This window comes from Leopardus geoffroyi, chromosome A2, assembly GCF_018350155.1.
Source record: "Leopardus geoffroyi isolate Oge1 chromosome A2, O.geoffroyi_Oge1_pat1.0, whole genome shotgun sequence".
Classification (NCBI taxonomy): domain Eukaryota; kingdom Metazoa; phylum Chordata; class Mammalia; order Carnivora; family Felidae; genus Leopardus; species Leopardus geoffroyi.
Window position 1 is genome coordinate 1,553,910 of NC_059331.1, and position 19,849 is coordinate 1,573,758.

General features: G+C 51.3%; 1 protein-coding gene and 1 long non-coding RNA gene across 2 annotated transcripts in view; one reads left to right on the forward strand and one right to left on the reverse strand.

The window, feature by feature from the left end:
* Nucleotides 1–19,849, forward strand: part of TMPRSS9 (transmembrane serine protease 9) — a 51,094-nt gene that overhangs the window by 6,252 nt on the left and 24,993 nt on the right. Inside the window, exons 2-3 of the mRNA XM_045491364.1 lie at nt 14,120–14,286; nt 18,346–18,473. Coding sequence (XP_045347320.1) covers nt 14,145–14,286; nt 18,346–18,473 — 270 coding nt within the window. The 5' untranslated portion in view covers nt 14,120–14,144. The remainder of the gene's footprint in view (nt 1–14,119; nt 14,287–18,345; nt 18,474–19,849) is intronic.
* On the reverse strand, nt 123–12,992 carry LOC123605059. Its single transcript, XR_006715564.1, has 3 exons — nt 12,926–12,992; nt 2,842–2,984; nt 123–994 (listed from the first exon to the last, which is right to left on the reverse strand). It is a non-coding gene; the product is annotated as an uncharacterized LOC123605059 (long non-coding RNA).

Consider the following 19,849-nt stretch of genomic DNA (forward strand, 5'->3'; position numbering starts at 1 on the left):
CTTGCTGTTAATGTTGATATGTTTAAAATGTTGTGTAAAAATATTTATCTTGAACAGAGGTTTGTGGGGGCACCCTTGCACTTTGCCCCTGAGGCCAGCCCCTCGATCCCTTCACCCTAGGCACCCACAGTTCACGCCCTTTTTGAAAACAGTCACTGACAAGAGTTAAGAGTGGCATTAGGAACATGTTGACTCCAAGCTGAAGCTGTCCCCGGCATCGTCGGGGGGCTGGAAACAAGTTGTTCCCGCCCTGGCGTCATGCTCAGCACCCCCTTGGGAACCCCTGAATTGTTCCAGACCCTTCCTGGTAGATGAAGACAGAGGGGGGGGGGGCAGGTGCCCAGATGTCCTGATCTCCAGGTTATGACTAGAACAGTTCCAGGTGACCTAAGACACTTGGTCACCCCAGATGGGGGTGACTTCCTCGGTGTCACCCCATCCTTGCTGAGTTGGGATGAGAGGCTGGCATTTCGCCTCCCGCCTGGGCCCGGGAACATCGGGACAGGGGGTATGTACTTGAGCTGGATGCTGGGCAAGCCACAGGCTCAGCTTGGAGACGCTGGTGTTCACAGCTCACAATTTGGGTCTCTATGTTCTAGAGACCCTGCCTCTTCCTTCCCTCTATCTCCGTGCACACTTCAGATCTTGGAACCGGTGTCAGTCCTTCTTGAAGCTTCTATTGGTCATTCCCATAACTGGGGACAGCAAGTCTGTGCCTACTCATTTCTCTTCTTTTGCAACTGCACTCATTCTTTAGATTTGTCTGGGGTGTTCTCATGTATCTCTCAAGCGCAGGTGGTAACTTATCCTCCTACGTTTCTTTCAAAAAAAAAAAAAATAATAAACTATGCCTCATCCTGTCCAGGGCTTTCTCTTAGCTCAAGGTCACCGCGTGAGCCAGCAATCGCCTTCTTGGGTTCTCTCTTATTTCTCTTAATCGGCTATCTTCCCTCTTTGCACTCAGCTTTCGTTGTCCATTCTCTCCCAGCCCAATCTTTACAAAAAAAAAAAAACACCAAAAATAAAACAAACTCTAGAAGATATTTTGTAGTCTGAGATTAAGGGCATGAAGGATCTTCTGGAACCTCCCATCCCTTTACCTTTCCCTAAGTAAACTGCCCATTTGTCTGAGACAGGTTGTCTCCATTGTATCTGAGTGAAAAGGGAAAGGGAAAGATAATTGACGTAGGCAGATTCGGTTTGCGGCTGACATTTTTTTTAAGTCCTAAATGAACTTCACGTGTTGGTCCGAACTCTACTTCAATTTAGAAATACGGGTGCTTTCACAAAAAGATGCTCAATGTCGCTCCTCATCAGGGAAATACAAATCAAAACCACACTCAGATATCACCTCACGCCAGTCAGAGTGGCTAAAATGAACAAATCGGGAGACTATAGATGCTGGAGAGGATGTGGAGAAACGGGAACCCTCTTGCAGTGTTGGTGGGAATGCAAATTGGTGCAGCCGCTCTGGAAAGCAGTGTGGAGGTTCCTCAGAAAATTAAAAATAGACCTACCCTATGACCCAGCAATAGCACTGCTAGGAATTTACCCAAGGGATACAGGAGTGCTGATGCATAGGGGCACTTGTACCCCAATGTTTATAGCAGCATTCTCAACAATAGCCAAATTATGGAAAGAGCCTAAATGTCCATCAACTGATGAATGGATAAAGAAATTGTGGTTTATATACACAATGGAGTACTACGTGGCAATGAGAAAGAATGAGATATGGCCTTTTGTAACAACGTGGATGGAACTGGAGAGTGTGATGCTAAGTGAAATAAGCCATACAGAGAAAGACAGATACCATATGGTTTCACTCTTATGTGGATCCTGAGAAACTTAGCAGAAACCCATGGGGGAGGGGAAGGGGAAAAAAAAAAAAAGAGGTTAGAGTGGGAGAGAGCCAAAGCATAAGAGACTCTTAAAAACTGAGAACAAACTGAGGGTTGATGGGGGGTGGGAGGGAGGGGAGGGTGGGTGATGGGTATTGAGGAGGGCACCTTTTGGGATGAGCACTGGGTGTTGTATGGAAACCAATTTGACAATAAACTTCATATATTGAAAAAAAAAAAAAAAGAAATACGGGTGCTTTGAGAAAGTTGAGTTTTAAATCAACCTGACTTTATGACTGGAAACTGGTAATTAGCCCATGATCAATCCAGCCTTCAGCTTTTGTCTCTCAATGTTACGTCATTAAGTGGAACATACAGCGATGCAAAGAGGTTGCTCCTTAGAGGTCTTTAGCCAACTTTTTGCAAAGCTAATATAGGCATACTGATAGCTCAGTTGTTGGTAAAATTGTTAGCTTTTCACTGAAGCAACAAATGCCTTGTCTGTGCCAACGATTTGCACAGGTTTTACCAGGACATGAGAGCAAGGCAGAAGGTGCACGTCTGTCCTCGAGGAGTTGACGGGGTCTAGAAGATTCTCTAACCTGCATGTGTCCATGGAGTACGTCATAATCACTTCCCAGCCAGGGAGCCCTGTTGCCTCCATGGCTTTACGCCTTCTACTCCACACCAGCGTTTACTGCACCAGCGCTGAACCCCCCTTCTGGAATCCACACTCACAAGGACAGGCACAAACTTCTGCTCCATCCATCCTTTCCGATTTCTGTTAGCGATTTTTTTTATTGCAATAGAGTACACCCAACCTAAAATTCACCATCGTAACCATCTCTGAGCGCACAGCTCAGCGGCGTCAGGCACACTCACACTGTGGTGCAGCCACCCCCATCATCCGTGTCCAGAACTTTCCATCTCCCCACACTGAGACTCTGTCCCCATGAAACACGGACTCCCTGCCCCCTGACCCACCCCTAGCTCCCACATCTACTCTCTCTCTGTGGATGGGACTCCTCTAGGGACCTCCTGTGAGTGGGGTCATGCAGGATTTGTCCGTGTCTGGCTTCTGTCCTTCTGTCCTGTGGCGCACAGTGTCCTTGGGGTCCCTCCACGTTATAGCAGGTGTCAGGATTCCTTTGGGAGAATACACATGGAATGGCTAGGAGCAAGGGCTGGTGAGGAGAGTCAGGTGAGGACCAAGACTTTGAACTTGGTGCTGAGGGTGGTAAAGAGCTACTGAAGGGCCAGGGAGTAGCGCCATTGTATGTGTGCAGACCAGGGCCTCTCTCCCTTGGCACTGTGGACATGTGGGGCATCCTGGGCTGTGAGAAGTTGAGCAGCATCTCCGACTTCCACCCCCTCAATGCCAAGAGTGCCCCTAGTCATGACAGCCGCAAACATCCCCAAACATCTGCCCACTGTCCCCTGAAGGCAAAATCACCCTGGGTGAGATCCCCTGGTCTAGGTAGCTATCTCTAGTTGTATAAAAAATGGGTAGGTTGACGCAGGCCTGGAGTTAGCAAGAACACGACTAGCCCAGGGAAGGGGTGAAGGTATGGGAGCAGGAATGGGTGGGGGGGGGACCCCTGGAGAGGAGGAAGGAGGTGGAGTGGCCAGATTTGGAGGTGACCAGCAAGGAAGGGAAGGAAGATAGAGAAGTGATAGAGGAAGACTGGGGGGAGGAGGGGGCTGGTCTAGAGCATCAGCAGATGGGAGAGGTAGTCCCCAGGGCTCTGGAGAGGGAAGAGTGAGCAGGTTGGCTGGGGTAATACACTTCCCACTTGGGACAAGCTGAGCTGTGTGCAGAAGCGTCCCATGTCCATTCCCATCTGAAGCTCCAGAGAGACATGAACTGGAAACTTCTATGTGGGGCTTGCTGGTAGATAAATGATCACTGGTGCTGTGGACTCTCCTAGGGGCAGCACCAGAGAAGGGAGCCGTGGAGGACGGGGTGGGAGAAGGCTGACAGATAGTGACGAGAAAGGCCTCTGCAGTTTACAACTAGTTGATGTGTTTTGTTTTGTGGCTGCTTACATGGTCCCATCAAGATGTTACCAGCAGGGGAGCCAGCTGGTGAGGACACAAAGACCTAGCGGAAGGCCCCTCTATCACTCCTGCTGCCTCTAGGAAGCCCCTAATCAGACTGGGAGAGGAGTTTAGGAGGGAGTTTCCTGACCACAGGCCCACTGGGGCTACATGTCCACAAGTCTACAAAGGCCTTGGGGGAATAGGCACCCCAGCACATGGGGAGGTGACATCATCTGGGACCCTGAACTCCGATGACCCTGACATTGTGTTGACTGTAGTGTGTGTTTGTCTGACCAGAGCTGAAGAGGTGGGTGAAGAGAATCTTCCTTAGTGCCCGTGTAGTAGAAGTTACTGCTCCCTGCTTTAGTGTGTCGATGAGCCATAAGCTTGGTCTTATAAGAGAGACAACCCCATCCTGAACCAGTTCAAGCAAAGATTGGCTCCTTTGCCTGGGCAATCCAGAAGAAGCCCTGGCCTCCGGCAGAGCTGGGTCACTCGGTCTTGTCCCTTGAAGCGTGCCCCTGGGTGTGCCCCATCTCTTCCTTCAGGGCGTTGATCTCATCCTCCTTCCTGTTGACAGTCAAGGTGGCCCCAAGCCTACCTATGGCAGTTTAGGAGCCCCACTGGGAAGAATGCTTCCCCCCTGTTCCCCCCTATTATTGTTAGTTGAACTGTATGAAATTGATCACGTCCTGTTGTTTTTGGTCTAAAAAAAGGGCAATTGCATACAGTTGAAACTCAGGGAAGAAACTCAGTTGGCTTGCTTCAGTCATGCATGACCCCATGGACCAATCACTGATGGGAGCGAAGAGGTGGGTATTGTGACTGGCAGGCCCGGGTTCAGTGTGGACCTGGCACCAAAGGGAGTGGGCATGAGAGTGTGACTGGTAGGTCTGGTGGCCAGGTGCGTGGGGCTCACGCCTGGGGTAAGTCTTCCCCAAAGAAAGTGATCTGGGAAGACAAAAACGATATTGCCACCCCACGTTATAAGAAATGAGGACTAAAGGGACAAGGCCGATCATTGGCCATAATTAGGCCTGAAGAGGTTTACCTTTCTGGGGGTCACAGACTACTTGGGTTGAAGCTGGAAAGTGGATTTTGGTCTTCTGATGACCAGCATTCCTTCCACCTGACTGTAGAGCACCATGGGGGAAAGGCAGTTCCCATTTTCAAAGTGTTTTTCCTATGAAGATGCCTAATGTCCTGAATCAACACTCAACCCTCTCTCCTGGGTCAGCACTGCCCACGGAAAGCTTGTATTAGATTCCTGTTGCTGCTGTAACAATGTGGGCCTCCTGGAGCTACATCCAGGTGTGGGCAGGGCTGGTTCCTCCCGGGGGTCCCAAGGAGACCCGTCTCTCCCCTTTTCCACATCCGTGGCCTGTGGCCACTCTTCCATACTCACAGCCAGCAGCATGAGGTCTGCCCCTCTCTCTGCCTCCCTCTTATGAGGACCTCGTGAGGACACTGCACCTCTGAAGAACCCAGGGTCACCCCTGCCTTAGGGGCCTCAATTTGGCCCCCCTGGCAAAGTGCCTTCAATGTGCGAGGCGAGCATGTCCAAGGTCCCGGGGACGAGGACATGGACACCTTTGGAGCTATTCTTCCACCTACCACAGGGTCTAAGCAAAATGCCACTTCTGTGGAAGTGCCCGGGGACACTGTCAGGTTGTTTGGACCAAACAGCCCCTGCCTTTCTAAGCCTTGCTTGGTTCAAAGGCAGATTTTGTAGCCTGATTTTTATCTGCCCTCCACCAAGCCTGCCAACTGCCGGATGAGGTTTCTCGGCCCTTGGAGGAGGCCGCGTGGGGGTCGTGCCGGGGCGCGAATGCACTGGTGCAGGTCCAGCCCGGGGATCAGCGGGACTCAGAGGCGCAGCCAGCAGGCGGCCGGCTCCTCCGAGTTTCCTTGTTTGTTCACAGAATCTGGCTCCTGGCTCTCCACATTCTGGATGTTTCTGCATCAACTGTGTCCTGCTGCTCCCCATGGTTATTGGCTTCCTCCTCACCTCCTCCAGCTGTCCGCCTCCTGTTCCAGTTTGTGGCCTATGTACCTCCTTGCTTGCTCTCTCTCCTGATCCCTCCCCTCCCTTCTTCTTTCTTTTCCTTTCTTCCTCCTCCCTCCTTCCCTTCCTCTCTTTCAGTAATACACACAAGACACCTTAACCACGTCTAAGTACACAGCTCACTGACATTAAGCACATTCACATCGTTGTGAATGTTGTCTGCCACCCCACCATCCGTCTCCAGAACTTTCCATCTCCCCAAACTGAGGCTATGTCCCCATGAAGCACTGACTCCTCACCCCCCTGCCCTAGCCCTGGCTCCCACCATCTACTCTCTGTCTCTGTGAACAGGACTCCTCTAGGGACCTCCTTTATGAGTGGGGTCGTGCAGGATGTGTCCTTCTGTGTCTGGCTTCTGTCCCTGCACACAGCATCCTCAGGGTCCATCCACATGGTGGCAGGATGCCTTCCTTCCTGAGGCTGAACAAGAATATTCCAGCGTGTGGGTGGACACGTTGTGTTTGTCTTTGACCCACCGATGGACACTTGGGGTGTTTCCACCTCTTGGCCATTGTGGATGATGCTGCTGTGAACACAGATATATTAGAGCTTCATGACCCCGCTTTCAGGTTCTTCGGGTGTATACCTGGGAATGGCATTGCTGGGTCCTGTGGTCATTCTATGTGATAATTTTATGCAACTCATATGGTAATTGTATTTCATTGTTTGAGGAGCCACCAAGCTGTTTTCCACAGTGGTCGCCCCATTTTCCATTCCCACCAGCCATGCACAAGTCTTCTGACTTCACATCCTCTCCAACTCTTGTTATTGTCTGTTTTTGGATGATGGCCACCCTAATGGGTGTGATATCTCTCTTTAGCTCTTCCTTCGTGAAGAGTGAACTACCAACTATAAGGTCAGAGGTTGAGACTGCCTGCACATCTGACACCACATGCGAGTTCAGAGGGGTTCTGGGGTGAATTCTGTCCCCTCAGATTTTGTATGTTGAAGTCCTAACCACCAACACTTCAGAAGGATAATTATTGGAAAATAAGGTCTTCACAGAGGTGACCAAATTAAAATGGGGTCATTAGGGTGGGTCCTAGTGCTCTATGACTGATGTCCTTATAAGAAGGGACCTTGGGACACCGACGTGCACACAGGGAGAAGGTCCTATGAAGACGGAGGCAGAGATGAGGGGATGCTTCTACAGGCCAAGGGTCACGACTGTTGGAACCAGCAGAATCTAGGAGCCGGGGGCCGGTTCCCCCTCACAGCCTCAGAAGGAACCAGCACTACCTACACCTTGATTTTGGACCTCTGGCCTGCAGGGGTGGGAAGGAATACATCTCTGCTGTTTGAGCTGCTCGGTTTGTGTTGCTCTATTATGGCAGCCCCAGGAGACTCATGCAGGGAGGTCCCCTGCACCGCTCTTAGGTGTAACAACTCCCTAGAAAGACTCAGAACTCACTAAAGCTGGTACAGTCACAGTTACGGCTTACAGGGATTAACATTACAGAGTAAGAGGAGCCAAAGAGAGAGGCCAGTGGGGAAGAGGGCAGCTGTCTCAGTCTGCTCGGGCAGCTCTAGCTGGACACCACCAACCAGGTGGCTGATGAACAACACACATTTCTCATGGCTCCGGAGGCTGGAAATCCAAATTCAAGGCACTGGCAGGTTCCATATCTGGTGAGAGCCTGTTTCCTGGTTCACAGATGGCCATATTCTCACTGTGTCCTCACATGGAGCAGGGGCCAGGGAGCTCTCTAGGGCCTCCCTTATAGGGGCACTTACCCCATTCATGGGGGCTGTACCCTCATGACTTAATCCCTCCGAGGCCCCACCTCCCCGTACCGTCATCTTGGGGAGTAGGGTTTCAGCATATGGATTTGGGGGGACAGAGACACTAGTCTGCAGCACCAGGACAAAGACAAAGCATGACGCTTCCATGGTCCTCTCCCTGCGCAGCCAGGGTGTGTTGTTCTTGGGGCACGTGCGACAACACGCATGGACTATAACCAATCTGAGCAGCAGCCCCTAACTTCCATTTTCTGTGTCCAGAGTTTTTCCCGAGACTGATTCATTGATGGATTTGCTGGCTGATTCACTGATTGCCCACATGGTTGATCTCAGCCTCCAAGAAAAAGCTCCCAGACACTGAGGATAAAGTCTGGGCTTTCTTTTTGAGCAATCTTAAATTTGGCCTACACATCCTCTCATCGGGCGATCTTTACCCCCTTGAATTCCCATTCCATTCTCTTCTTGCCAGATTTGCCTTCTCAGATGTGTCTTCAGGAAATATTAAGAAAAAAGACAGCAGGCACACTTGCCCCATGAGTACTTCCTGGGTCATTGGCACAGAGAAGGAGCTTTGCTCAGGACAATACAACCCAAAATGTGGCCTGGTCTGCCAAGGACACCAGGGTTCTGGCAGCTGACCTCAGTGCAGTGGATGCTGTGTATGGGCTGTCTGGCTTGATGGAACACTGACAGTGACCGCTGTAAGGACAGCTTTGGGTGCATCGGGTATTTTGATGCCAAGCACATTCAGTTCTAAGTATTTTAATTAGCTATAATTTCTTCCTGGGATCATTAATTCTGTAGAAGTAATTTTAGACTTTTCAACCATGATTTTGTTATTTCCAGTCATCTAATTTAATTGCACTGCCACGAGGGGCACCTGGGTGGCTCAGTTGGTTAGGCGACTGACTTCGGCTCAGGTCATGATCTTGCAGTTTGTGAGTTCGAGCCCTACGTCGGGCTCTATGCTGACAGCTCAGAGCCCGGAGCCTGCTTCGGGTTCTATGTCTCCCCCTCTCTCTACCCCTCCCCTACTCACACTCTGTGTCTGTCTCTCAATAATAAATAAACCGTTAAAAAAAAAAACTTTAATTGCACTCCACAAGACATGTGCATCGAGTGTAGAGTTTTTGGGTTTTGTGGAGATTTGCTTTGTGGTTAAGTACATGATTAATTTTTGTAAATATTTCGTGTGTGCCTGAAAAAGTAAATTTATTCTCAATACAGAGAATCCTGAAAAAGTAAATTTATTCTCAGTATAGGGAATATAGGTCCATTAAGTAAACTTGTCTAGTGTTAAATTTTGGTATTACATACATAAGAGTTTACAATTTTTCTCTCTTCCATTTTGTGCCTTTTGCGGTTTACAAGAGACCACCTAAAACATCTAGCTGACTTTTAAAAAAACCTAACCTCACCAATTCTTTTACATTTAAGTACATTTGTATGTTTTCTTTTTCTCTTTCTCTGCCTTCTTCCCTTTCTCCTGCATTCACATCTTTTTTCACTCTACTATTTGGAAGCTATCCATTTCAATTCTGTTATCAAAATTGCTCTTAAAATTTTTCCATGCATGTTTCACTTGACAAGGTCTGAAATTAATCACTAATCTCTTTTTTTCCCTGAACCTTAGCATCTTTCAACTGCACTCATGCTTCCATCTTGAAGCTGGTCCAGCCTTGGTATCTGTGCACCCCAAGTTGGTCAGTATTATCATTTTATTTTATTTTTTTTTATTTTTATTTTTTTTTCAACGTTTATTTATTTTGGGGACAGAGAGAGACAGAGCATGAATGGGGGAGGGGCAGAGAGAGAGGGAGACACAGAATCGGAAACAGGCTCCAGGCTCTGAGCTATCAGCCCAGAGCCCGACGCGGGGCTCGAACTCACGGACCGCGAGATCGTGACCTGGCTGAAGTCGGACGCTTAACCGACTGCGCCACCCAGGCGCCCCAGTATTATCATTTTAGAGACACAGTGCTTTTCCGATGCTTCCCCATGTTAACCAGTATCTGGGTTCATGGTGCGTCTGCATTTCACCTCTTTGTTCCAAATCCAACTTTAGTTTTCCTCATTCCATCCTTCAGTAGCGTTTTTCAGTGCTGGTGTGTTAGTTCTGAGCTTCACAGTCTTCCTGCAATTGTCTGCATTTGAGTCTCCTTTTTTTTTTTTTAAGTTTATTTTTTTTTAATTTTTTCATTTTTTTTAACGCTTATTTATTTTTGAGACAGAGAGAGACAGAGCATGAACGGGGGAGGGTCAGAGAGAGGGAGACACAGAATCGGAAACAGGCTCCAGGCTCTGAGCTGTCAGCACAGAGCCCGACGCGGGGCTCAAACTCACGGACCGCAAGATCATGACCTGAGCCAAAGTCGGCCGCTTAACCGACTGAGCCACCCAGGCGCCCCTTGAGTCTCCTTCTTGACCATGTGGGTTTAGGTATATGATTGTTGATGGACACCTATTTCCACCTAGCACTTTGAACATGTTATTCTCTCACCTCGGTTTCTTTTCTGTTGAGAAATCTGCTGCTCTTAACCAGCATTCCTTTGTAGGTGGCGTATCTCTACTTTCTAGTTACTCCTAGAACCTTCTCTTTGTTTTTATTCTGTGGATTTACTCTGAGCATCTGTTTTATCTGTCATGCTTGGCATTGTGCCTTTCAAGTCTGAGGATTCAGATCTTCCAGCAGTTCTGGAAAGTTCCCAGCTCATTTCTCTTCTAAGATGGCCTCTCCCATTTGTCTAATCTCTCCTTCTCAAACACCAGTGAAATATGCACCCTGCTTATCCCCATGCACACCTCAGATCACCCCTCCTCATATCTGTGGTAGGCAGAATTCTAAAAGGTTCCTAAGATTTCTGTCCCCCAGCACGAATGCCCTGTATAACCCCTTCCCCCGAGTGTGAACCCGCTGAATACAATGTCATGGCCACTGCCTTAAGTCACATTCGATGAACAAGGTATCAGGATGTGGCTCCCATCGTCGCCTTACATTGTGTAAGACTCCACCATAGTAGGGCGCGTGGGTGGCTCAGTCAGTTAAGTGTCCAATTCTTGGTTTCGGCTCAGGTCATGATCTGACAGTTTATGAGTTTGAGGCCCACATCAGGCTCTGCGCTGACAGCATGGAGACTGCTTCGAATCCTCCCTATCCGTCTCTCTTTGCCCCTCCCCTGCTTGCTTTTTCTCTCTCTCTCTCAAAATAAATAAATACACTTAAGAAAAAAAAAAAAAAAAAAGACCCCATCCTAGAACGCTGCAGTGAATTTCTCTCTCTGGCCTTGACAACGTGGCTACTGTGTTGTCAGGGGCCTGTGAGCTAACAGCAGCCCCAGGCCAACAGCCAGCAGGCCCCACAACTGCCGGGAAACAAATTCTGGCATATCGGGAGCTCAGAAGTGGATCCTTCCCCAGCTGAGCCTCCGGATGAGAATGCAGCCCAGCTAACAACACCTGACTCACAGCCTCTTGAGACCCAGAGCAGAGGACCCAGCTGAAAGCTGCCGGGATCCCAGCCACAGAAACCGCAAGAGAATAACTATGAGTTGTTCTAAGCTGCTATGTTGGCAGAAATGTGCTGAGCAGCTACAACAACTGACACACCTTCTCTGCATCGGCCCTTCCTTTCCCACTCAGCTACGGGGCTTTACGCATTTTGTCCTGTGTGGAAATCTGTTCCTTCCGTGGGCACTTACTGAATTCATGCTCGCTTATCCCTCAGAACTCAGATAACACACCCCTCCCCCAGGGAAGCCCTTCCTGACGCCACCCCCCCCTCCCCCCCGGGCCCATCTAGATCAAAGCTCCTTTTCACACAGACTCAAAGCCCCATGGACACATCTTCATTTTCAAGCCTTAATTGTAGCTGTAATTTTAATTTATCTTGGGCTCTGCCACTCTGATTTAAGCTCTCTGAGCTCAGAGAATCCCATCTGCCTCATTTCAGGGCTGGGGACTCAGCACAGAGCACCCAGGCCTGGCCCGTTACAAATATCAGACAGACAGAAAGCTGAATGAATAGTGCTTCTATATTCGATGCTAAACAGCATCGGGCCCCTTCTGTGTCCTAATGACAGTGATGACAAGACAATTCGGAGAACACAGGAATCCTTAGAAAACCCACAGGCTTGGGGGGGTAGCAGGGGCAGCTGGGGCTGAATGAATATAGTGTGTGTGTTTGGTTGGGGGGGGCGGTGCGCGTCAATGAGCTCATACACTAAACTTGAGTTTCCAGCCCTAATCGCAGAGGTGAATCTTGGTGTCTTTGTCCCTAAAACATTTCATCAAGTGATTCTTAGAGATCCCCTGGCTCCTCAGAAGGCAATTCGGCTCAAGTGTGAGAATAAAGGGGTAAGTGTTACACAGCCTCACTCCCCGCCACCCCCGCACATCTCCCCTTTCTCCTCAGCTCCAGATGGCGGCGGGGAGGCATGGAGTGGCCATTCCCGGCAGGGACACACTCCCTTGAGGATGGAGTATTCTGGCTGGGCCCCAGCATAGGGTTCCCGCCTTAACAATAAACATCCAGCACAGTCAGATAGATCTGAATTTCAGGCGAACGACAAATACTTTTTTTTTTTTTTTTTTTTTTTTAGCATAAGTAGGTCCCAAATGTTGCACAAGGCGCGTTAGGGGCTGTGTCAATCGGGGTTCTCCAGAGAAACACAGCCAACGTGAAGGAGAGCCAGAAGGATTTTAAGGAATTGGCTCACGTGGCCTCACATGGAGGCTGGCGAGCCCGCGATCCGCAGGGCGGACTGGAGACCCAGGGCAGAGCTGATGCTGCAGCTCGAGTCCCCATGACCGCCGGGAGGCGGCATTCCTAGTCTCCGAAGGCCTTCAACTGATTGCATGTGGCCCACCCGCAAGAGGGAGGGTCACCTGCTCTACTCAACATCTACCCACTGCAAAGGTAGTTACGTCTAACCATTACCTCCACGGCAACTTCTAGCATAATGTCTGACCCGTCCACCGGGCGCCACAACCCGGCCAAGAGGACACGTAAAATTAGCCAGGCCAGCGACACACTCGTGCTGCGAAAGCAGGATCTGCTCATCTGAAATCCAAGCGCATCTGGGCGCCCGGTGTTTTCCCTGACACCCAGGCCTGCCGTTGGTGCCCACAGACCCCCCAGAGCAGCCCTGTGCCCGCCCGGCGCAGAGAGGGAGCGGCTGCAGGCACGAGGAGGACCAAAGGCCCCCGGAGGGAAAGGCCGACCTACGGCCCGCACTCGGCCTACCTGACATGAGGAAGCAGGAGGCCGGCGCGGCCAGGCTGCAGCTACTCTCCTCGCCCCTTCCCGGGAGGAGACTGAAGAGACGCAGAAGCTACTCGTCAAGGAGACAGCCTCGCAAGAAAGCCTCGCGCGGCCTCAGCGGGGTTTCTCGCGAGACTCCGATCGAGGCCGCGCCGAGGGGGACTTCCGCTGGGTCTCTTGCGAGCCCGCGAACAACGGGTGACCTCGCGTGACCTCGGTTGGGTCTCTCGCGGGACTACGACCAAGTGGGGGCTTCGCAGGGCCTGCCTGGTCTCGGGTCTCTCGCGAGACCGGGATGAAGGGGCGGATTGGACGCGTGACCATAGGAGCGCATGGCTGCCTCTGGCTCTCTCGGAGCTGAAGCCCTAACGAGGATAAGTACCCCACGTACTGTCAGCCGAGGGCGCGTCGAAGCCTGTCCCTCCGCCAGGGATGCTGGCGGCTGCGGACGCTCTCGTAGACCCCAGGGCCACGAAGGACGGCGCAGGCGCTCGACCTGGCGCTCGGCTAGGCTCCAGTTGGTTCGTTCGCTCTGCGTCTGCGTGTTGTGTGCCGCTAGGCCGAGCGGTGGCCTGGAGACTTACCCGTTCTAGTCCCAGAGCCTGGAATGTGTCGCCTCACGTGGCAGAGGGGTCCTTGTCAAGGCCCCTGAGCCGGGGTGACTCGGGGGGCCCGGGGGGCCTGGCGTCCTCACGAGGTCCTCACGAGAGGGAGGCAGAGAGCCGGGCGGACCCCGCGCTGCTGACCGTGAGGATGAGGAGGGCCCCGCGAGCCCAGGATGCGGCGCCTCTGGAAGCTGGAAAAGTGGGGAGACCGGTCTCCCTGGGGCTCCGGGGGGAACCGGCCCTGCCCAGGCCTGGATGTTAGGACTTCTGAGGCCAGAACTGCTTAGTAATAAATCTGGGCTCCTCGGCGACACTAGGTTTGCGGTGACTTGTTAAACGGCGACCAGGAAGTCACGCGTCCGTCTTGGCAGTGGACCCCAGGGACCCGGGGGAGCCCGCATGCACAGGCCCAGCCAGCAATCACGCTGTGCCGCCTTTTATGGCTTTAAGACAGGCACCTAGGGCACTGTTGGAGGCTGCCACATCTGCACAAGTAAAACCGTTGCTTCGGGGAAGAGACGCATCCTCCAGCCCTGACCCTGTTTTTTCGCCCTTTCTTGCTGGCATCCAGGTTGCCTTCCCAGTGTATAGGAGCCATGGAGCCCACCGCTGGTGACTTACAGCTTGTGCCTGGGACAGCAAAGGAAGTCCCAGCTCCCTACACCTCGTGCTGCCGCATGGCCCTCTGCGTTGTTGTGGCCACCAGCATCATCATGGTCACCCTGGGAGTCCTCATGGGTAAGTGGCTGTGGGCTTGCATGGGTTCACACACCGGGCAGCTTGCACAAAGATGCTTAGAAGTGGCTCAGTCGTATCCACATTGTGATCCCGGAACCAAAGGGTTGAGCCTGCAAGTGTGGAATTGAAGGCAGGCCAGGAGCCTGAGGGCCTGGGGTGGGTGGTGTGTGGGAGGGGGCCAGGCACTGCATGATCACGTTTCCCACTGACCAGGTTTTCCAAGGAAGTTTTCGCTGTGGGGTGAAAATGGAAACAGCGAAATGAACTCTTTTAAATTTTAAGAAATTTAAAAAGTACCGAAAAGTATACAGTGTAAGGAACGAACAGTGGTTTATGTTGCTACAATCCAAAGTGGGCCCCATTTCCTATTTTCATTCAGTAGATAGTCATGTTATTTAGAGTTAACCAAACAAAATTATGGTCTCTGTACAATGTGGGGCTGCAGTTGTGAAAAATAAACAGAGGAAGCTCTTTTTATATTTCAGTAGAATGATCTAGAGACGCCTACGTTTGGAAAAGCAGAGAGAGGTGCCGAATAGTAAGAAAGAACGTGTTTGCCTATGTGCGTAAATTGTTTTCTGGAAGGGAGTTTCGGAGCCTAACTGACCGGTTACCTCTGGGGAGGACACAGGAGGGAGATTTGTCACCAGATGCCCTTTGGTGGCTTTCGATTTTGAACCATGTGGATTCATTACGCCCGTTCACGGTGTTGTCTTTTTGCAAAGTATGAAACCACTCACCGCAGCTGACCACAGCCTGCACTGGTTTTCCATGTGCCACCTTTGTGGCAGCAGCGACCACGAGTGGTTCACGGTCCAGCAGGTTTCCACACACAGACGCGTTTCCACGGATGACGCCTAGTGCTGTTTTGGGGGAATCTGTTATGTGTCAGCAGGGTCTGCAGACCCTGTGGGAGCTTGCCTTTTTCCTTCCACCATTTGTCCTGGATTCTCCCTAATGTTCGTATGGAGAGTTTAGACGGACATTCCCTGTGAGACCATGAGCTGTTTTCATCTGTCACCACTACAGACAGCGCTCAGTCCAGTGTTGCCTGCCTCAGTGCTACTGGGGCTGGTGGCCCTGAGCCCTGGGGGCTTCTTAGGGTTAAATCTGTTAACATTAAGGATGCTTGGGTGGCCCAGTCGGTTAAGTGTCCTTCTCCTGATCTCAGCTCAAGTCGTGACCTCAGGGTCCTGAGTTCAAGCCCCACGTTGGGCTCCATGCTGGGCAGAAGCCTACTTAACCCCAACAGACAAACAAAATTATTTAGAATTATGTAACATTTAAAAGTCAGTTCCTGGGGCGCCTGGGTGGCGCAGTCGGTTAAGCGTCCGACTTCAGCCAGGTCACGATCTCGCGGTCCGTGAGTTCGAGCCCCGCGTCGGGCTCTGGGCTGATGGCTCAGAGCCTGGAGCCTGTTTCCAATTCTGTGTCTCCCTCTCTCTCTGCCCCTCCCCCGTTCATGCTCTGTCTCTCTCTGTCCCAAAAATAAATAAACGTTGAAAAAAAAAAAAAAGAAACATAAAAAAAAAAAGTCAGTTCCTTTTCCCCACCAGCGATATTTCATGGGCAGCTCACGGATACTGCACTGGACAGTGTGGATCTAGGACATTCTGTCATCACAGGAATTTCCGCTGGGCAGCACTGCTCTGGAACAGGCTTATTCTGAGATGATAAGCTTCCTACAGTTTTATTTGGAGATGTGAAGGTCACCTTTTCATGAAAAAAACATAACGATACAAAGGGGCAGTTTGAGGGAAAATCTTGCCGTGTGGCAAAACTGTAAGCTGGCAATGCTATGTGGGTTTCCTTGATTCTTATAAATAGTACAGATATGTTTATTATGCACTTTGTGCATATATTTGGAACATCTGGAATATATCTAGTGTGGAATATAGCCTGGAGTGTCTGACAGAGGCCCCCTAGTGGTTGTGGGAGTCAAATGCAGGAAAATTTGTGCCATGTGAGTGTGCACGTATGTGTAGGCGTGTATGAGTGCGGCGTGTACATGTGTGTGGTTGTATAGGTGTGAGCACATCAGTGTCCTCACACTGGGGAGAGGCAGGGGGTGGGGTTTCACACCTGCATTCCAGAAGCACATACATTTTGGGGAACAACATAAATACAATCCCCATCAGGACTTCTGAAACTAAGGAAGGCTTTAAGAAGTTTTAGAATGTTTTCTTTAATTAAGATTCAAATGTGTCCCCTTCCCAGACAGCTCAAAGTGTTAGTTGGTAATGTTAGCCTTCAGGGAAGCTGGGGGTCGGGCCCCTGGGACCTCTGTACTATTTCTGCAGCTTCCTGTGTGTCTATCATTATTTCCGAGGGAAAACAGAAAGGCTTAGCTGGCGTATAGAATGTAGGCAACGTGGCCCACACTGAAGAACGCTCATTTCTCTTTATTTTTAGTTTCTCGAATGAGAAAAACAGTTGTTTTAGGGATTGGCTTACAATATATATATTCTGTGGTATTCATAAATATCGAAATATTTTTCTAGGTGAACATTCACTCACAATAAATAGAATTGGTACCCAGCTGTCACGGTTTATGTGGCTGCTACCTTCGTGTTTTTATATTGCAGTTATGATCATTTTTCACTGGTGTGTTATTTTGATCCATTCGTGGCAGAAACCCACGTTTTCACGTTTTAGGTGGTTGCTGTTGTGTCCTTTTAAAACTTTGTGATGATTGTTACTCTTTGCTGTTGTGTACTTTTTTTTTATATTTAAGATTTTATTTTTAAGTCATCTACACCCGTGGGGCTCGAACTCAGAACCCCGAGATCAGGAGTTGTGTGCTGTACCCACTGAGCCAGCCAGGCGCCCCTGCCACGTACTTTTTAAAATCGAAGTAGGGGCGCCTGGGTGGCGCAGTCGGTTAAGCGTCCGACTTCAGCCAGGTCACGATCTCGCGGTCCGTGAGTTTGAGCCCCACGTCAGGCTCTGGGCTGATGGCTCAGAGCCTGGAGCCTGTTTCCGATTCTGTGTCTCCCTCTCTCTCTGCCCCTCCCCCGTTCATGCTCTGTCTCTCTCTGTCCCAAAAATAAATAAACGTTGAAAAAAAAATTAAAAAAAAAAAAAATCGAAGTAGGGGCGCCTGGGTGGCTCAGTAGATTAAGCATCCGACTTCGGCTCAGGTCATGATCTCGCGGTTCACGAATTTGAGCCCCGCGTCGGGCTCTGTGCTGACAGCTCGGAGCCTGGAGCCTGCTTTGGATTCTGCGTCTCCCTCTCTCTGCCCCTCCCTCACTCACGCTCTCACTGTCTCTCTCTCAAAAATAAATAAACATTAAAAAAATTTTTTTAGTGGATAATTAAATAAAAGCAAAGTGGATTTTAGGGGCTACTGGTGGGTATACAGCGTAGTGGCGGGACAGCCTTGTGGGTTGTGCTGTGCTCACCGTGAGCGTGGCTGCCATCGGCCACCCCGACGTCACTGGCCGGACTCCTGGCACCGTGCCACCCTGTCCTCTGCACCCCTCTGCCCTTCCCCGCCCGCCCCTCTGGTACCCATTGGTTTGTTCTCTGTATTGATGGGTCCGATTCTCTGTTATTAAGTGCTTTTGACGCCGTGTTTCCAACAGTCGCAAACCCCTGTTTTTTCAGAGGGTGGCATCATGGGGCTGTGGGCTGAGGGTCCTGGTGCCTCCCGGCTGTGGTCACGCCCCTGTGGCACTTGTTGGGAATTGCTCCGAAGCGGAGGGAAGGCCTCCTGAGGCCATTTCTTGGTGAGGCCAGCTTCAGGCCCTGAGCCAGGTACACCTGGTGAGCCAGGGGTGAGCAGGAGCTAACCGTGTCCTCAGGAGACCTGGGGACGGCCGGTTCCTTCAGGCGGCTGCCTGTAGAGTCCGTCACCAAACCGAGACCTGTGTGAGAGACGAAGGGGGGCACTGTTGGTGACCACTCAGGCCCCCCCCCCCCCCCGCCCTGGCAGTCGGCCCACTACCTGCTTGTCAGGGTGATGGCCCCTGGGTGGCTGGGGGCCTTTGAGGCTGACTTAACTGCACCCTGACCCCGAACTTGGGCTCTCTCACGGGGCCCTGGTCTTGTCCGCAGCCTCCCTCTCTACACAGGGTGTCGACGTGGAACACACGGCGGAGCTGCAAGGGGTCCGCTACGCCCACAGCTTGCAGCACGAGGCCTCGGACTACTACCGCACCCTGACGCCCGCTCTGGAATGGCTGGTGAGGGCGGCCGGGGGTGGCGAGCAGAGCACAGCGGGGGAGAAGCCCAGGCAGGCTCTGAGGCAGGAAAGAGGGCGTGTGGGGCGGAGAGGTTGAGGCCGCTGTGGCCAGCGCTGGTGGCCCCTGGAATACGGGGCAGTGCAGAATCAGTGGGGCCTGACCCCTGCTGGCTCGTAGGCACTTTTGAAAGGTTAAAAGTTGTATTCCAGGGGCTCCTGGGTGGCTCAGTCGGTTAGGCGTCCGACTTCAGCTCAGGTCGTGATTTCCCACTTCACGGGTTTGAGCCCCACATCGGGCTCTGTGCTGACGTCTCAGAGCCTGGAGCCTGCTTCGGATTCTGTGTCTCCCTCTCTCTCTGCCCCTCCCCCACTCATGCTCTGCTCCCCTCTCTCTCTCTCTCAAAAATAAAAATAAACCTTGAAAAAAAAAAAAAGTTGTATTCCAGTGGAGAGACCAGAGCCTCACACACAACTGGTGGGAACCTGAAAGAGGGCAGCCACTGTGGAAACAGGCAGGCAGTTGGTCAGAAGGGTAAACGTAATTTCCACGTGATCTAGCGATTCTGTTCGTAGGTGTCCACCCAAGAGAGATGAAAATTCATGTCCTCACAGAAAACCCGCACACCCAGTGCTCACGGCGGGCGGCATGACTCACAAGAGCCAAAAAGTGGAAACACCCAAATGCCCGTCGATGGGTAAATGGATAAACACAAGGAGGCCCGCGCGCACACGGGCACGTTACTCGGCCGGGAGCAGGAGCAAGGCACCCACATCTGCCGCCCTGAGGACGGACCCCGAACACACGACACTCAGGGAGGGACCCAGACACGAGAGGCCACACGGGGTGTGAGTCCGCGTGTGTGAGATGTCCAGAACAGGCTCATCCACAGACGGGAAGGGGGCTCATGGGGGCTGGGGAGAGGTGGGGCGCGAGTGCTAGGGGAGATGGGGTTGCTTTGGGACTGATGGAATATTCAAAAATTGGTTGTGGTGATGGCTGCACAACTCTGTGAATGCACTAAAACCCATCCAGTTGTCCACTTTTAAAGGGTAAGTTTAGGTAGGTGAATTGTATCTCAATTAAAGAAAATGTTTTAAATTTCATCGTAAGAGAGCAGAAGGGTCACTAGGTAAGATTTCACGTTTTGAGACGAGCATTCTGCCTGTGGCCTGGAGGCTGTCTGGTAAGACATGGGAAAGCAGGGGGGCAGTTGCAAGGCACCACCATCCAGACCAGGGATCAACACACTTCCTCTAACCGAGACAGGCAAGATCTTTGGCTTTTTGGGGCTCAGACACCCTCTGGCCCAGCTACTCAACTTGGCCTGAGGCAGCTCAAGAGGTGCCACGGGGGACAGGTGAATTAATGGATGTGGC